Source organism: Chiloscyllium plagiosum, chromosome 34 (assembly GCF_004010195.1).
Source record: "Chiloscyllium plagiosum isolate BGI_BamShark_2017 chromosome 34, ASM401019v2, whole genome shotgun sequence".
NCBI classification, from domain to species: domain Eukaryota; kingdom Metazoa; phylum Chordata; class Chondrichthyes; order Orectolobiformes; family Hemiscylliidae; genus Chiloscyllium; species Chiloscyllium plagiosum.
Window position 1 is genome coordinate 31,758,182 of NC_057743.1, and position 20,193 is coordinate 31,778,374.

General features: G+C 40.2%; 1 protein-coding gene across 4 annotated transcripts in view; it reads right to left on the reverse strand.

Annotated features, from left to right (window-relative positions):
• Nucleotides 1-5,114: 5,114 nt before the first annotated feature.
• The window catches only part of acot7 (acyl-CoA thioesterase 7), a 273,093-nt gene continuing 258,014 nt past the window's right edge, over nt 5,115-20,193 (reverse strand). For all 4 annotated transcript variants that reach the window (XM_043676080.1, XM_043676081.1, XM_043676083.1 and 1 more), the window contains one exon: nt 5,115-5,435. In XM_043676080.1, the coding sequence (XP_043532015.1) occupies nt 5,337-5,435 (99 nt within the window). In that variant the 3' untranslated portion in view covers nt 5,115-5,336. The remainder of the gene's footprint in view (nt 5,436-20,193) is intronic.

Here is a 20,193-nt window from a genome sequence, read left to right on the forward strand (position 1 = left end):
CGAGAATTATTAATGGAAAAAAAGGAAAGTAGTCTTCAGGTAAAGGTGCAAGTAACGTCCCAGTAGCAACTATAACTGAAGAAATTGAAAGGAAGGTGAAACTTAAGAAAATTATAATCACCAGAGACGTTGCATTGAGCTGTGGGCTGACAGGTCCTAGGGTCCTGACGGACTTTATCCCAGGGTCATAAAACAGGTGGATAGTGAAATAGTTGATGCACTGGTTTTAATTTTCCAAAACTCTCATGATTTGGGGAAGGTCCCATTAGAGTGGAATATAGATTTTATAACTCCAATATTCAAAAGTAGAGGGAGTGAGGCAAGAGAGAGGGGGACAGAGGCAGTGAGACAGAAAGCAGAAACTACAGGCCAATTGGCTTAATATCTATCATAAATAGAACATTAAATGTTATTATGAACTTATAGCAGGACACCAAGAAAAGTTCAAATTAATCAGGCAGTTAAATTGGTTGTGTGAATGGCAAATAATATTTAACCAATCTGTTGAAGTTCTTTGTGAAATTAACAGACAGTATAGATAAAGGGGAGAAAGTGAGGTCTGCAGATGCTGGAGATCAAAGTTGAAACTTTATTGCTGGAACAGCACAGCAGGTCAGGCAGCATCCAGGGAACAGGAGATTCGACGTTTCGGGCACAGGCCCTTCTTCAGGAATGAGCAGAGAGTGTTCAGCAGGAGAAGATAAAAGGTAGGGAGGAGGGACTTGGAGGAGGGGCGTTGGAAATGTGATAGGTGGAAAGAGGTCAAGGTGAGGGTGATAGGTCGGAGTAGGATGGAGGCGGAGAGGTCAAGAAGAAGACTGCAGGTCAGGAAGGCGGTGCCGGGCTGGAGGGATCCGGCTGAGACAAGGTGGGGGGAGGGGGGATGAAGAAACTGGTGAAGTCCAAGTTCATCCCCTGTGGTTGGAGGGTTCCCAGTCGGAAGATAAGACGCTCCTCCTCTGACCGTCGGGTTGTTGTGGTTAAGATAAAGGGGAACCAATGAAGTTACATTTCCAGAAGGCATTTGATAAATTGCCATATTGAATGCTATTGCAGAAGGAGTGGTGTGGATTGCACGATGGTGCGTGTATGGAACGAGCTGCCAGAGGAAGTGGTGGAGGCTGGTACAATTACAACATTTAAAAGGCATCTGGATGGGTACATGAATAGGCAGGTTTTAGAGGGGTATGGGAGTGTAGGAGTGGTGTGGATTGAAAATTAGCTAGCTTACAGAAAGCAGAGAGGAGTCATAAATGGTTGGCAAGATGTAATGAATGGTAAGCCACAAACACCAGTGTTGAACTCTCAATTGTTTACATTTCATGTAAATGAACTGGATAAAGTGACAACATATATGGTTGCCAAATGTGCTGATGAAGCAAAGGTAAGCAGCAAAGTCATAGAGCTGTACAGCATGGAAACAGACCCTTTGATACATCTCGTCCATACCGATCAGATATTCTAAATTAATCTAGTTCCATTTGCCAGCATTGGGCCCATACCCCTCTAAAACCTGCCTATTCATGTACCCATCCAGATGCCTTTTAAATGTTGTAATTGTACCAGCCTCCACCACTTCCTCTGGCAGCTCGTTCCATACACGCACCATCGTGCAAAAGTTGCCCCTTAGGTTCCTTTTAAATAAGTTGTGAAGAGGATGTAAAAAGGCTACAAAAAGATATAGATAAGTTATTTGACATAAATCTGGCAAATAGCATGTAATGTGGGCAAACATGAAACTGTCCATTTGGCACGATGAGCCAAAAAAAAAGCATATTATCAAAATTTGCAGAGTTTTCTCTTATGCATTCATTTGTGGGTGTCGCTGGTTGGGCCAATTTATTGCTGATTCCCAGTTGCCATTGAGAAAATGGTAGCCTTTGCGATTCATGCAAAGGATATCCCAGATCTCTCTGCTTCTTAGAGCTCTGCAATTGTGAATAGTGCTAAAGTAGCCATGTAAATATTGTGGCTACAAGTGCAGGTGAAATGCTAGGAATACTGTAGCAAATATCTTGCCTCTGCCTCCCCAAATGATTGTTCTCTATGATGTGGTGATGAAATACTCCCCAGTTGCCTGTATGATTGCAGCTCTAACAACACTCAGGAAAATTGATACCATCCAGGACAAAGTATCCCACTTGATGGGCACCGCATATACAAATATCCACTCCCTCTACTACTGACGCTCAGGAGCACCATCTACAAGCTGCTTTACAGAAATGAACCAAAGATCCTTAGAGGACATCTTCCATACTTCATATGATCACTACAGATGTGGCTCGCTAACTGACTCTGGCACAACTATTAAAAGGGGAGTAGTAGTCAAAGGTTTAAACCCTGACAAGCTTGTTCACTTCACAGGATGAATTCCTGCTCCCAGTAAGGAGGACACAAAGCAAGTATTCAGATTTTATGGCATTTTTCACAACCTCAGAAATGAACACAGGTCAGGTTATTCTGTCTGCAGCAATAAGTAACTCTTTCCATTACACATTTTATAAGCTTTCAATCCAATTCAGTTACGGATCACAATTCATTTTCAAAATAAATGGACAAGCAGTAACTGCACAGACTTTGTTAGACTGAAAACTCTTTGAATCAATGTAAATAAAATTTAGTAGTTCATGCAGTTGTAGGTTTACTATAACAACTTTAATATACTGTGTTCAGACTGTCAGCTGGTTCCAAGGATATTTTATGTCGATCTGAGAAAGCAGACAAGTCTTCAGTTTGACATCTTATCCAGAAGATGGCACCTTTAACAACGCAGCACTCCCTCCGTTTGGCACTGAGGTGCCAGTTGGCATGGCATGGAAGTGGTTTGGACCTACCACCTCTAACTCAGCAGCAAGGAAAGTTGACATAGTGAGATCCAATTTCTGCCCTAGATCAATGACTCAGTGCTGCAGTACCACTGAAATCGTCCAGTTGGTCACCAACCTAATGACTTGCAGCAATTCGATTATCATTATTTGAATCTCCTAACATTCAATACTCTGAAAAGTTGGTGATAGCTGGGCAGTAGATTGCAGTGGAGTTGAGAGTGTGGTGCTGGAGAAGCAAAGCAGATCAGGCAGCATCCAAGGAGCAGGAGAATCGACGTTTCGGGCATAGGCCCTTCATCAGGAATGAGGCCTGTGAGTCAAGGGGATAGAGAGATAAATGGGAGGTGGGTGTGGCTGGGTAACTGAGGATGCGATAGGTAGATGGTGGGGGTAATGGAAATAGGTTGGAGAGGAGGGTGGAGCGGATAGATGGGAAGGAAGATGGACAGGTAGGACAGGTCATGAACGCGATGACGAGTTGGGAAGTTGGACCTGGAATAAGGTGGGGTGAGGGGAAATGAGGAAACTGGTGAAATCCAGTGGTTGGAGGAATCCAAGGCAGAAGATGAGGTGTTCTTCCTCCAAGCATTGGGTGGTTAAGGTTTGGCGATGGAGGAGGTCCAGCACCTGCATGTCCTTGACGGAGTGGGAGGGGGAGTTAAAGTGTTCAGCCACGGGGCAGTGGGGTTGTTTTGTGCATGTCGCGGAGATGTTCTCTGAAGCATTCTGTCTCCGCGATGTAGAGAAGGCCGCATCGAGAGCAAGGGATACAGTAAATGACATGTGTGGAAGTGCAGGTAATCTCTGATGGATGTGGAAGGCTCCTTTGGGGCCTTAGCTGGAAGTGAAGGGGGAGGTGTGGGTGCAGGTTTTGCAATTCTTTCAGTGGCACGGGAAGGTGCCAGAAGGGGAGGGTGAGTTGGTGGGAGGTGTGGACCTGACAAGAGAGTTGCGGGGGAATGGTCTTTATGGAATGCAGACAAGGATTGGGAGGGAAATATACCTCTGGTGGTGGGGTCGGTCTGTGGGTGGTGGAAATTGCGGAGGATGATGCGATGTATCCGGAGGTTGGTGGGGTGGAAGGTGAAGACCGCGGGATTCTGTCTTTGTTGTGATTGGAGGGCTGGGGTTCGAGGGTGGAGGTGCGGGAAGTGGATGAGATGCGCTGGAGGGCAGCCTTGATCACGTGGGAAGGGAAATTGCGGTCTTTGAAGAAAGAGGCCATCTGGTGTGTTCTGTGGTGGAAGTGGTACTCCTGGGAGCAGATGTGGTGGAGGTGAAGGTGGAGGAATAAGGGATAGCGTTTTTACAGGAGGCAGGGTGGGAGGAGAGGCAGTCCAGGTAGCTGCGGCAGTCGGTGGGTTTGTAGAAGACGTCTGTGTTGAGTCGGTCACCATTGATGGATACCAGAAACCGCTTGGACCTCACCTTCCACCCCACCAACCTCTGGATACATCACATCATCAGACCTATCACCATTACCCACACCTTCATTTACCTAACGCACACTCAGCTACCTTCCCTCCAGACCCACCCCTTCCCATTTATCTCTCTACCCCTTTGGCTCACAAGCCTCATTCCTGATGAAGGGCTCTTGCCCGAAATGTTGATTCTCCTGCTGCTCTGCTGCTGCCTGACCTGCTGTGCTTTTCCAGCACCACACTCTCAACTCCGACCTCCAGCATCTGCAATCCTCACTTTCACCTAGATTGCAATGGAGGCCTATTCTCTAAGCTCAGGATACTGAAGTTGTTGAGGTACATTTCTTGAGATTAATTGGCTACCTGTTCCCTGCATCAGTACATCTTCACACAAAGTAGAATGTGTTATCTCAAGGCCATCAATACACTCTTTGGCCATAATCAGTTTTCAGTCCTTATGATGACTCAGTAGATATATCTATGCATAACTGAGTCATAGAGACCAGAACTGTTTTCAAAACTGCCTTAATTCGGATCCTATGGTCAGAGATTATTATCAGCCACCAATCCCTCCTCTCAGGACCGACCCAAGGGTAGCTTCTGATGTTGCAGAAGTTCAACATTTGTCCCCCTTTTAGCAACACATTGTTTGACACAGTGCAACAAATGCCTGTTACTCAGTGGTCCAACGAAATGAGGTGAAGTTCTCCTATTGTTTAGGCCTCATTTTCACATGTTCTGCCCAAGGGATCAATTCCAGTGCACAGATCACACAGGCTCCCACTTCCCAGCCAAAACTCACCATCTGAGAGGGGAGTGGAAAACTCTCAGAATATAAAAAGAAAATAAATACCAAGTCTTCTCATAAGCCAAGGCCTAGCAGCATTTATTTCTATAATGATATATTTTCAATAGTATAACATCTCAATGGAATGCATAGATTTGTCAAATAGAATACAATCTAGGTTTTAAATAGTACACAATAGTGCTTTGGTTAACATTTAAGACTCAAATAATTTTCAAGTAATACAGTGCTGAATGTCAAATACTTCTCATTAGCTGCCTTGGGCTATAGATGGTTTGTGCATCATTGACTCTTCTGCATTTGAGCCATCCTTTTGGCTTTGGTGAGTAAGTATCTGTTTCTTCCTTCTTCGAACCGTCTCTTTTCATCTTCTGTTTCAATCTGTTAACAAAGAAACAAATGGTGGTATTGGATCATTCAGTGTTTCAGTCAGGCATGGGGGATAGGTCAGGTGTAGGTTTGATCTGTGGGACATTGTACAACCTGATTTAACACAATGTGGAGTCAGTGAGAATCTTCTAGAATCAAGATGCATCCTTGTTCCTCTCTAATTAAGAAACTTAATATGCATTATCAGCATCTTTTGACATTGATGATGAGCCTAATAACACAACACATTTACTGAAAACTGCCTTGGGATAAGAAACAGTGTCAAGCAGCACCATTATACTGTATAATGCAATGCTCTTACAAAGCAGCACCTTGCTCTATTTACTATGAGCAATGCCATAGGAGAGCTGCACATGGGTAAAAATCAGATGATCATACCTCAAGGTTCATTCAATACTGTTACTTAGACAAAGTGTCACCTTGGCGTTTTTGAAGGGAACTCTGACCCTTGAGCCAGAAGGTTTTGCATTCAAGCCCAACTTTAAGGTGTATCATCCAAGCTGAAATTTCAGGGCAGCATCAAATGAATTCTGGAATTGTTACAGCTGCTGTCTTTGGCTCGAGATGTCAAACCAAGTCTACCACTTTTTGTTAGGATGGATACTAGAAAAGTTTTAAGCCATGAATGGAATTTCTTTCAGCATACAGAACAGCATGTATCCTCCAAACAAAGCAATCATGACATACTCTAAATTATGCCATTGGAGGTCTACTCATTAACAACTTTGATTTGACAGCAGACATGATTAATTGAGGCATTATTGCATTTTGCTGCTTTTGCCACAATTTCAATTTTCTAGCTATCAAAACGCTCCTTCAAAGAAAATAAAATGTTGCATTGAATATTTATCTTTAATACTAATTCAATTTCTTAAAAGACTCTGTTCTGTTCTGCCTGTAATTTCAAGCAACTGAACTTCCCTGTGTCAACTTTTGTTTAATTATAGTTGCAGTTTGGTAATCCCACGTATGACTTGACCCACAATCTTGTTCTTTAATTGAGTTGACAGCTCCTTAGTCTGAAACTAGTATACATCCGCACATTCGTTATTGATCAGCACTCATGTGAAATGTCAGGCCTCATCATGACGCCTGTTGACAGTTATATGATTCAGAATGGAAGAAATGAGTTTGGACAGTTACTTGTCAGGCTGATTCCATGAGCAACCATGACTAGGATTGTAGATGTAGAGAAATGGCTGCTGCACCACCCATAAAGACACACTGCCACTGGTAAACCCTACAGCCGGCCATCTCTAAGTTCACATTGGTCAAACCAAAGAAATCCAAGCTTGAATCCACTCTATCTCGCTGGATAACTTTAACAATGTGTGGCAGGACTTCTTTTGCTCACTGCTTCATATTCACTTTCCAGCAGAAGTCACTGGGTAATGATCAGAAGGCATAATCTTGGTTGGTTTTGATAGGAAGAATTAGGAAGCCACATTCTGCCTGGAAAGTAAGAGTTTAATTGGGGTAGAGGCACAATGGGATTTAGTGGGTATAGATCCACAAGCCATTAGAAATAGGAATGCTAGTTTATAAAGCCTCAGGAAAAACAAACAAAGCACATTTCTGGAGGAACAGAATTGTAAAGCTGACAGATTATGTTAAATTTGTAAAAAACTTCAGACTATACTGAAGAGCATGATGCATGGTTCTTAATTCCATACTATAAAACAAATTCAGAGACACTGGAGAAAGTGCAAAAAAAAAGTTAACAAGAATGAAACCACAGGCACACACTGTATCAGGGAAGATTAAATTCAAAAACGTGCAACTTGCTACTGAAGGAAAAGTTGAGGCGAATGGCAGAGGTACATTTACAAGGAAGCTGGATAAGCCCAATAGGGAGAAAGGAATGGAAAGATATGCTGATATGGTTGGATGAAGAGGGGTTTAGTGCTATTCTATGCAGTGCATGTATCTGCTCATTGGAGAAGTAAACTTTAACGAGTAACATAATCACAGAGAACCTCTAACCATAAGAATGGCAGTGGCATTGCAAATGAATTGTAAAATGCACTTTAATGATGTATTGAATGTGTCAGTAAACACTCTAATTTATTGCTTTAGACACTTCACTAAAAAAAGAGATACACATCCTTCTGTGCTGCAATTTTATCTCAATGCCAGTCAACATGTACTGCACTTGACACATTTTTGCAAGCATAATGGAATGAATTTTGAGTGTCATTCCACCAACATCACTCACTCATGCCTTTGTTACTGAGAATACTGGAGGTGTCATTGGTGTCAAGGTCAAAAGACTCTTAACCATGCAATCATAGAATCAATTGGTATAGAGACAGAAAGAACTATTAAACGTTATTAGTGATATCCACTGAGTGATCAGTTACACAACTAACGCTAGTGCCTGCCTAATACTTAAACAACTAGCATAGCAAAGGACCACTTGAGCCGTTTTTGATTTAGAATTATATCAGCAATGTTGAAAATTCTGGCATTCAATCAGGCAATCCATCTGTTATTTCTCCACTCTCACTGCACACTCCAAACTAATATTACTTGCCCACCTTCTGGCTTGGATCTCTTTTGCTTAAACCTACAGCTATCCTCTGCTGCTGCTCTCTCTGCATTCTTCAAACAGCCCATTGAAGAACTTATCCCTTCCTCCTTATTAGCAGCAATTCTAATTGTCCCACTGTTCTCTCTTATTAACTTCCTGCATACTACTGGTTCTAATACTGCCTTTGTTTACAAAAGATAAATGTCTGCTGTGCCCTGAGATTTCTCTCTTCATTACAAACCATCCCCTAATCACTCTTCCTTTTACATTCAACAAGTTCAAGGAGTTTAAGAACTTCTTTGTCACTAAAAGTGATACTATCCATTCAACTGTGTCTCCTGTTCTCTCTCATCCCAAAGATCTCCATACTTCTAAAGTCCAATCTCCCCAGGTCATCCCTATTTATAATTTCTCTCACTTCTTTCCTAACCCATGTTCTCTCTAAGCTAATATTGTTTCCAAGACAATGTCCCTCTCCATTCACTCACTGAACTGCTGACCACCTAACTGTCTTTCTCTAGGCGTATTCTGTCTGACATTGTGAACTGTTCCCCTTATTTGGTCCCTTTCTACTCCTTTCAAATCTTCTGTCATCACCAGTTTCTTTCACTTTTGACCCATCTGGCCTTGTAGCTGCCAGCCCATCTTCAATCTCTCTTTCCTGTCCAAATGATGTTACTTCCTCCCAAATCCATGCCAATTTTTTCCACAGCTCCACATCAGAATTTCTTCAGTAAGAATTGCAGTTTCTGCTACAGTAATGAAACAGCCCAAATCAAAGCCACTTAAATTATGTGCATATGACCACATTTCTCAAATTTCTCTACAGCAATTCTCGACAGTGTCCGTTTCAAAGATGCATTCACTCCACTCTTCGGTCCACACCACCAGTTATTTACAGCATTGCTCAGTAATTAACTCCCCACTTAAATCCTTTTTTGTTCACTAGTCTTTTAGTCACCCCTCCTAATATGCTTTGGCTCAGCATCCATTTATATTGATCTCTGTCTTATGAACTGCATATTTTTCCCTGCTAACGGTAGTATATTTTTCGAATCAATTTCTATTGAATGTTTCTCTCCTATTTATTTTTAAGTTCTATGCAGCATGCTTTATACTACTGCTTACACACAAAAATGCAATGTTTCAAGAGAACTGCAAAATTATTTTGAAACTTTTAATCCAAGATTTTTTCTTGTATTTTTGGAGCATTTTGAATTCTGATATGTTTGCTGCATTATACAAATTCAGATATGAAAAGCTAATTATTCCAAACATCTCATGCTTGAGGTGCTACGGACAAAATAAGCAGATGCCTAATTAACAAGGAGCAAGTTCCCAGAAATTAATTATGTGCAGCTGTCACGTTTTTCAAACACCTTCAAGTAGCATTGTGACAGTAATGGCTCATGTGTGGCACTGTAGTATTATCCCTACCTCTGGGCCAGAAGGCTGGGTTCAAGTCCCACCTGTCCCAGAGGTGTGCATTAACATCACTGAACAAGCTGACTAGATAAATATCTAGCATTGTGGCAATGCATCTGCTCAAATGTTTGAGAGATTATATACTTATGCAACAATCATCACATCACAGAACCATCTAAAAATATGGATTGAATCATATAAATATTACATGTCAGTTGGTCAGAGTTATAGAAACTATAGCTTAGGCAGAGGACAATCAGATTATTGTGCTATGCTGATGTTAGTTCACCACCAAAGTGATATGTTGTAATCCTATTTACCGACATGATTTTACATTCTTTTCAAATACTTCTCAAGTTTTCTTTTAAACTATGCTACAGTCTATCTCCATAATCACTTGTTCTGAAGCATTGAGTACTAATAACCCTCCTTGAAAGAAAAATGTTTCTAATTTACACCTTTTTCTGATATCCATGATAATTCATTAACAACTAGTTGCCAATTCCAAACCCTTAAGAGGTTTTTAAATCTCTGTATGATCCATTTTCCTCACTTATTCTTCCACCTTCTGTAGAATATTGGCTCAATTTTGAAAGATTTTCTTCACAAGTACTTTTATTGCTTTGTGAAATTTGATTTATCAATAATATAATACTGGATTTGAATTCAGTATGATTCATACCAAAGAGTGGATGGAAGTTGGGAGAAATAAAGTCAAAAGTGACATATGGCTTGATGTCATGTTTTCATTTTTCATAGCATGGGATAAGATAGCAACATATAAAAGCAACATATATGTATGACAAAGTTTTTGACAAACTGTTTTGCTTTAGGAAGAAAAAAAATTAATTGCCATTATTGCTATGGCGGCGTCTTTGCACATGAGTTTGAACAGTGTTCGTGGCAGCAGGGTGGAGAATAATCACTCTCTAATCATTAAGTATAATGACACCATACATCGCTCAGGGAGAGTCCTGGTTTATTTACAACTATCAATAGAGGAAATCTTCCTGAAGTCCATTTATATTCCCAACACACAAAGATAGATAACAGAGCGGTTTGACACATGCTTTGTATTTGTAACAAACCATAAAAATACGGTTCTCCAAAACCCTATTTCATGAAAGCAGGGATCCTTTCAACATGATTAATCGGACACAGGTGACATAGTGCCTTATCTGAGAAAGAAAACAGCTCTGATTCTATCTGAAACTCAAATCCTTACCAAATGCTTAAATGCAAACCCAGAATGAAAAATCAAGTCAAAAACATGCTGGAGTAAAACTGAGTTTCCACGGTACATTTGTATAATCTGTCTGTTGTTTTGCAGCTGAGTGTCTCCATCTCTTCCTCCCCAGTGAAATGAAAGGGAAATTACGTAGCTGTTGTTTAACCAACAATTATTAATCACACAAAATAATCATGAAATTAAATCATTATCACTGATTAACCTTTTAATCTTTAATTTTTCAAGTATTAAACAGATTTGAAGTGTTGTAGGACAGTTATATGAAACAGAGACAAAAGAATTGTCAGGAGAAAGTGAGGACTGCAGATGCTGGAGATCAGAGCTTAAAAATGTGTTGCTGGAAAAGTGCAGCAGGTCAGGCAGCATTAAAGGAGCAGGAGAATCGATGTTTGGGGCATAAGCCCTTCTTCAGGAATCATCGGCATTTCGGGCAGAAGGGCTTATGCCCGAAACATCAATTCTCCTGCTCCTTTGATGCTGCCTGACCTGCTGTGCTTTTCCAGCAACACATTTTTAAGCAAATAAATTGTCAGCCAATCCTTCCAGCATTAACTAGGAATATGCCCAGTTGGCACAAAATAAATCAACACAAGCAATTCTATACCAATAAAATATATATTTAAAAAGGTGTTCATAGGATGTGGACATCAGTACATGGAACAGTTATTGCTCTAATTTCCCAGAGGGCAGTTAAGCGTCAACCACATCGTTGTATGTCTGGATTTACATGTAGGCCAGATCAGATTAGATTAGATTCCCTTCAGTGTGGAAACAGGCCCTTTTGCCCCACAAGTCCACACCGACCCTCTGAAGAGCAATCCACCCAGACCCATATCCCTCTGACTAATGGGCAATTTAGCATGGCCAATTCAGCTGATCTGCACATCTTTGGACTGTGGGAGGAAACCAGAGCACCCAGGGGAAATCCACACAGACACGGGGAGAATGTGCAAACTCCACACAGACAGTCGCCCGAGGCTGGAATCGAACCTGGGTCTCTGGTGCTGTGAGGCAGCAGTGCTAACTGAAGATTTTCTATGGCAGAGAGATGACAAATAGCATGTCTAATGAAGCAGATTTGAGGGGGATTTTAAAAGTGGGAACAGAATTAGTAAGGCAGAGATGTTTTACCAAAGAGTTGGGTAGAGCTCAGCACTGATAATGAAATAGAAGGAAGGTACACATCAGAATGCATGATCAGAAGAATGGGGGAATGTGTTGTGATGTAGGATGGGGAGTTAGTAGAGGAAAGATGAAGGAAGGCTAGAGAGAGCTTGCTAAATTAGCATGGGGAGTTTGGATTCAATGTTCTTGAGCTGGAGGTTGAGAAGACCAGTATGGTCTGTGAGTGAGATTTAGTGTAGAACAGATTAATACATGTGCAGTTTATAATAAGATAGAGGTGATGGCCCAGTGGTATTATCGCTGGACTATTAATCTAGAAGCTCAGATAATGTTCTGAGAACTTGGGTTCAAATCCTGCCTTGACAAATGGTAGAATTTGATTCAACAATAATCTGGAATTAAGAATCTACCGATGACCCTGAAACCATTGTCGACTGATGAAAATATGCCATTCTCACGTGGTCTGGCCTACATGTGACTCCAGACCTCCAGCAATGTAGGTGACTCTCAACTACCCTCTGAAATGGCCGAGCAAGCTACTTGGTTCAAAGGCAATTGGGGTGGGCAATAAATGCTGGCTAACCAGCGATTCCCACGAGTGAACTAAAGAAAGCATGAAGCTGGTGTTGGAGAAGGCAAATTTGAAAGAAAGAAGAACATGGATAAAATATTCAGTGGCAGTAGAGGTGAAATAATGGTCCTGTAATGGGGCAAATAGATATAGCAACCTTACCACGGACAGAATTGAATTTGGAACTCAATTCAGTGTGAAATAGAACACAAAGTCAGAGTGTTAAATTATGGAAGATGCTTTTACCTAAATATATTTGCCACAGACTTGTAGTAGAAAGGTCTCAGCTTCCGTGAGTGGAACTTAATAAAATAAGAAGGGCTTGCTTTGTAGTGAATTCTCTTTTACATATTTTCATGGTTTTGAACTATAAAGGCAAGTGAAAAGGAGCAATGGACTGTTTAAAATCTGCAGCAGATGGGGCACAGACTTCAGAGGAATCAGCTGCACTCAAGATTAAAAATAAAACATTTGATCTATTTTTCTCATGGCACCTGCGTTTAAATGAAAGAAAAAATATAGCAAGTAACTTCTCCTAATTGTGTAACAAGGTTTTATTAATATGGATGCCAAATTGTTTATGTCACTTGTATTATCTTCAGTGGCTGCACCGAGATAATTAATTCAAATCTATTTCTCCTGCATCTATCAGAAAGGTGTTAATTCATGTTGGGCTACAAATCCACAGCTTCCAGGTGTCTGCTGATATTCATTCTCCCTCAATTATCCTCCAAAACAATATGAAGCATTTTTGACCAAATATAAATACAAAGTGTGTCCACAATGATATGCGCTGTTTTTTATTCACTCATGGAACGTGAGTGTCACTGGCTGGCCAGTATTTATTGCTTGGCATTAGCTGCCATTGTGAAGATGGTGGTGAGCTGCCTTCTTGATCCATTGAGTCCATGTGCTGTACGTTCACCCACAATGCCATTATGGAAGGAATTCCAGGATTTTGATCCAGTAACAGTGAAGAAATGATGATATATTTCCAAGTCAGGATAGTGAGTAACTTGGAGGGGACTGGCAGGTGGTGGTTCCCATGTATCTGCTGCCCTTGTCCTTCAAGAAGGATTTAGTCATGGGTTTGGAAGGTGCTGTCAAAGATTCTTTGATGAATTTCTACAGTGCATTTCGGAGATAGTACACACTGCTGTTACTGAGCCTTTGTGGGGGAGGGAGTAGATGCTTGTGGATGTGGTGCCAATCAAGCAGGCTGTTTTGCCCTGGATGTTGTCAAGCACTCTGAGTGTTGTTGGAGCTGCACCCATCTGGACAAATTGGGAGTATTCCATTACACTCCTCACTGTCCCTTGTTGATGGTAGTCAGGCTTTCGGGAATCAGAAGGTGAGTTACTATCACTGGAGTATTAATCCAGAGTAAAGTCTATGTAATGTCTTGAGGACTTGGGTTCAAATCTCACCATGGCAGATGGCGGAATTTGAATTCAACATTAATTGGGAGCGGCACGGTGGCTCAGTGGTTAGCACTATTGCCTCACAACACTAGGGGCCTGAGTTTGATTCCCACCTTGGGCAACTGTCTGGAGCTGTAGAGTTTGCAGGTTGTTGCTGAGCAGGTGCTGCTTGATAGCACTGTTGATGACACCTTCCATCAGTTTCCTGATGATCAAGAGTAGGTTGGTGGGGCAATAATTGGCTGGCTTGAATTTGAGTTGCCTTTTGTGTACAGGACATATCTGGCCAATTTTCCACATTGTTAGGTAGATGCCAGTGTTGTAACTGAACTGGAACAGTTTAGCTAGGGGAGTGGCAAATTCTGAAGTGCAAGTCCATGCGTATTATAAAGAAGGAACACCAAATCCACAGTAGGAGTCACTGATTTTTATTTTCCTTATATTTAGATTGTAGAGATCAATATTGGAGCAAAAGGATGTTATAACAGACGTGATCAATTAAAGCATCACTGACTCGAAAACAAACTAGCTTCTTTTAGTCTGTATACCATTATAAATGACCAAGTTTCATGTCCTTTTTATTTCTGGGTGCTGATCTAAACCTGATTATTTATGCTGCCTTTCCTGCTGGTTACAGGAAAGCAGTACAATGATCAACCTCCCTGTGTCACATCCCCTGAAAAATGTTTACTTCAGGATCAAGCATACAGCAGTAAAAGTTGGCTGGAGATGAAGGAGCACTTCCAACAATGAATTATCACAGGCATCACTTGGGCGATATTCAGGCCACTACCATCCACTCCAATGTTTGAGATTTGATGGGTGCACAAATTGATTCAGCAGCTATTATGGCAAACCCTCCATGTGACTTTGACAGATTAAGAGTAAAATAGTCACAGTCACAATTCATCTCAGGTTTTGAGGCAAGCAAGCTTATTCAATACATCATTTCTCACATCCTATTAAAATTGTAATATGAAACACACTGCCATTTTATATTAGCTTTTTGCTAAATCAGGTAATGTATTAAAACTTAAGCCCTGCTAGAATGAAATTGTCATGATGTCCAGATTTTTAAGCAGGTGAGTCTTAATATCTGCACCAGAGGTTATAAGTTCTGTTCACATACTCTTGACTTTCATGCACTCTCTGCCCCACTAAGCATCCAGCTCCAAACCCCGTGGAATAATGCATTTCTAACATCATAGTTCAGCTATCTCCTGAAGTACAGTGGATGGGTACACATTAATACAAAAAGCTAACATTGACACAGTGGGTGATATTTCCTAGGGGTAGTGATCAGGCACATCTGCCCCACCTCAAGGATTTTCATTTTATCCGAGGTTTGATATGATATTGTGTCATAAAGCTGAGGGGACCAGTGAGTCCTGGGCTTTCTCACTGGGAGCTCAAAGGGCAAGCGAGGCTGAGCATTACACAGTTGCATGTCAAAGAATTTCTTTTAAGCAGAGAAACTTAGATGAACCTGATCCAGAAAGTCTAAATGCAGATGATCTAGATGCAAAATAGCACCAAGTTTGCAAAGAGCATTTAAGGCAAATGAAGCAGTAATTACATACTTCCAATCTTGAATTTTAAAATCTCAAAGATTGTAGAAAACCAGAAAGACTGAGGAAATTAGGATATTACATAATTTTGATGATTTTAGAATTTATGAGTTAGAATAGGAATTGATTCTAATCAGTTTATGACACAGGTGTACAGGCCACATCTTTATATTTTTCATTAGTTTTGAATTGTGGATAAAAATGGGAAAACGATACTGCTTTAAATCAAGGACTGCTGAAGGAGAAGTTGCTGTTTTAAAATAAGTTACTGGAACTCACTGTGAGCTGTATTTACATTGTCACTTTGTTCAAGCAGTGGGGGAGAATTGCTGGACTCATCGGCACTGTGGATGCATGCTCAGGGCAGTCTTGCCCACAGACAGACTGCTGATTGGTTTTTCAATCAGAAACATTGTGTGGGCCAGGAGATATCAGCATGACAACAACTCTTTTATTGACTCCTGGACAGGTGGCCAGCCTGTGTGTGAACTATACAGCGACTGAAAGCCTCCAGACTCTAAAAAGAGAACAGCCTGTCTCTCTTTTTGCAGAACAGTAACAACAATTTGGAAGATAGCTAGCTATTCTCAAAGACAACCTATAAACTGAGGCCTATAACTATTAACTGTAAGATGTTGTCATCTCATATGATCTGATAAATTGCCTGAGAGCTTATGGAATGAGGGAACAAATAATGTGTTTATTAATTAAGAGTAAATTGGGTGTGAAGTAGTTGTATAAATTTGGGGAGCTAGTAAATCAGTGGGGCTGCGTTTAATGGAGTGTGGCTAACTGACATAGAGCTGTCGCATAAGAGTATGGTCTTGAATTCTACTTAAATACTGACACTGAACAATTAATGTGTCAACTGCCCTGTGATTTCAGTAAAGAACTCAGGGGACCTGAAATGAAGAAAATCAGAAATTAGAGGACTTGGAAGAAGCAAAAGGACAATTTATTGAATCACTGATTCCTGATGAAGGACTTATGCCCGAAACATCGATTCTCCTGCTCCTCAGATACTGCCTGACCTGCTGATTTTTTTTCCAGGACCACACTCTAGACTCTGATCTCCAGCATCTGCAATCTTCACTTTCTCCTATCTCATTGAATCAGATGGACTGGTGTTATTGAACAGTGTTCCCCTGGGTGTTCCTTCACCCATAACATCTATGATATTGAGCTTGTCTGAATCTGTCTGCATGTGAATGTATGGGTTTAGGCAGGGGAAGAGTTTAAGTCAGAGAGTTTATAAGTTGATCATTCATATTTTTTGTGCCTGTGATTGGAATTAAATTATTTGCAATAAATAATAGCTTCTTACTAAGTGCAGAAACCTGGTCTGTTTTCAGTTAACCTGAGTTTGTCAGACAACAAAAACTGGGAATTTTGAGTAAATTGATTAAATATTTAACATTTATGACAATCCCAGTGGCAATAAGGCTCAAGTATCAGTATGCTTTCCCAAGTAGATCATGGCACAGGACACAGAAAGAGATCGGGAGATAAAATAATTGAAGCTTGGGAGGAATGAAGGAAAAGTTACATTTAGCAAGGTCCATTGCTCGGAGACTGGGTATGCAAGCTGCAATCTTTTGCCTCAAATTCAACTTGGCTCAGCTCATAACCCACTCGTCTCAAACAGAAATCTAATGGAGCATTACTCTATGACAAATAACACCATGTGTGACCTGGGGTTGCTTGGTACGAACAGTGGGTGCCTGAAACAGAGAATATTCCAATTACAAGCAATGGCATTTTTCACTTGGATTAGCAAAAAAATTAAGACAAAACTCCAGATTTAAACTCAGCAGGGAAATGCTTAAAAATAGTTACAAGGCAGAAACTATGTTTTCATTCCCTTGCCCTAATCATTTTATAATGACAACCTATATTTATATGATACCTTTAATGCAGTAAAATGTCCCAAGGTGCTTCAATGACGTAACTTAGCGCCAAGCTACATAAGGGAATATTAGGACACCCACTCAAAATCTCAGTCAAAGTATTATTTTCTAAGGAGCGCTCTAAACGAGAGATATACAAGACAGGAAGAGTCATTCGGAATGAAATTCCAGATGTTAGAGCCAAGGCTGATGAGTGCATGGTGTATTGAAGGAAATCAGAGGGTGTATGAAAATTGGGGACTATTTATGTTAACAGCAGTGTTGTATCAATGGCCAAACCTGACTGTGCAATTTGGCAGCAGTCAACACTAGGAACCAGGGGAGGCCAGCATAAATACAGTATTCAACTTTACCAATCTATTGGCCAGAAGGAACAGAAATGATTCCCTTTCTGAGAAACAAATAAACAAATCATGCAGGCACTTGGTTCATGTACCACACAAGTTCTACTTAACCCTATTGGTGTAACATTCTATTCCTCTTTCTATTATGTTTGTATAGGTTTCCTCTTGCATCTGAATGAGGCTGCACTGGGTCAGAGGCATCTATAAATTAGTCTGCAGTTTATTCACACAGACGTTTGGTTGTCTGATTTTAAATAAAAACTCATACTTATAGGGCACTTCTCACATTTGCAGAAGTCCCAAACTATTTTTGAAATTGAGTTATTTGTTAAGTGGGCATGTACAACATTAAATTTAAGCAGTGTACATTATCTCAGCAACTACGGAATGAATTAATTACCAGGTAATTTGCTTTTTATGATTGAGAGAAAAATATTAGCTAATATTAGAAATATTAGAATAAAATAAGAAATTATCATTCTTTTTCAATTATTGCCATGCAATGCCAGTTGGTGGAATATCTGATTAAAAGACTATTCACATCATATACCACTTAAGGTCAACCTGGATTAAGCACTGAAGTCAATTTTAATCTATAATGTCCTATTTAAGAAACAAGAGGATTATCAACTGAGGCCGTTGCATCTGAGGCAACAGACTGTAGCTTGCTTATCCATCTAGCAATGGTCCTTGCTCTCCCTAACTTTTCTTTAATATTATCCTCCACTCTCTTCCTGCTCTCCGCAGCCTACACTGATGAAATCTAAATCCCATTCCAACTCATCCACCCTGAAATCATCAAAAGTACGGACCATCCTAATTTACCTGGTCTTTCCTGCATTCTATAATCTTTTAGATATTAAAACTCAAAGTCGGTGGTGTATAATAACTGTTCCATTTACCTCACAATCTGGTCACAATCTAGGTGTTAGCCTGCACTCTAAATCAGGACCTTCATTAAGGTTTCTCAGTTAAAATGAAAGTCACTTAAGAAAGCGTGAATGTGCAATTCTTGGACTAGCTTGCCCAACTCTCAAAGTATAGAAGCCCAAGATGGATTGATCGCCTTAATTTGATGACAGTGTTCAAAGCTCAATCAAATTACCTTAAAGCAAATGAATATTTAAGGTGAGAATCTTTGCATGAAGAGAGAACAATTTAACAGTTTTGAAGAATTAATACAACAATCTTAGAGTTGAATGAAACTCAAGACAAATAGAGAACCAGTGTAATTTTAATGTTAATAGCTAATGCTTAGTCAGATTTTGTGGTCCAAGCACTTTCAACTCCAATGAATCATGTACAGCCTCTAAATTTGTCCTTATTCGCTATGCCTGAGAGGCACATCTTGAATTTTTTTATGAATAACAGTGTTCAGGTGCTATTCCGCATGCCTCAAAATAGCATCAGAAATGTTATTTATATCATGTTATTATTTGCACGGGGCAAAAAATAGCTTCCACAGTTCTATGCCAGGATATTCAAAATGCTCAGCCAACACAAAATCAATATAGTGATTGCTACTCAGTGTGTGTTGCATGGCAACATGTTTTCAGATAACCAGTTGGAAATTAGGAAATAACTTTCTGTTGCATATTTTCATCATTTGTTTTCAAGTTTATAACCAATACTTCAAAGCTGTTCACACACTTGTAAAATCGAGCAGCTACTCTATGACTTCCTACAGTAAAGATATGAGGTACACATTAAAAAATGGCCTTTTGCTATTAATTACAGATTCAAAGGGGTACTCTGCAAAATGCATGATGGTACATGTCAAAATTGAACAAAACAACACGTCAAGACAGGGCACACACAAACACTCTAAAACAGAACACTTAGATACACGAAAATGGAGCACTCAAACACTCTAAAACACAGTGCAATGACACACCCAGACAGAGCACACTGACACGTCTAAACATGATACACCAACTTATCAAATAGTTTATATCCAGACACCATTGAGGACATACCCACACATTGAGGTCACACTCACAAATCAAACAGGACACATCAATACACCAAGCAGGGCACACCAAACAGGTGACACCAAATTGGACACAGCAACACACCAAACAGGATACACCAACACACCAAGTAGGTTACACCAACACACCAAAGTGGATGTACAACACATGAATACAAGATAACAAGATACAATAATAAACAAAATTAGGAGATACAGATACACCAAAACACCCAAGCAAGACACACCACTATATGAAAGCAGGTCACACCAACACACCAAATCAGTGCATATCAACAGATTAAAACCAGGTACACCAATACAGGATATGCAATGTAGCAAAAGCACATCAAACCAACATATCAAAACAAAAATGTTTATGCTATTCACTTCAGTTGCTCCTTACAGTAGCAAATTCCACATTCTAACCAGTCTCTGAATAAAAATGTTTATTCTCAACTCTTTATTAGATTTATGTATTTAAAGTTGCTAGTTTGGTCTTTATCATAAACACCAGTAGTGCCCATCCCCAAATTTTCCTGTTTCCAATTTCATTAATTTTGTTATTATTCCACAGTAGGCCCAGACAGTGAACAACAGAAGACTACTTAAACATTTTCATCTGATGTTTAAGTTTCCT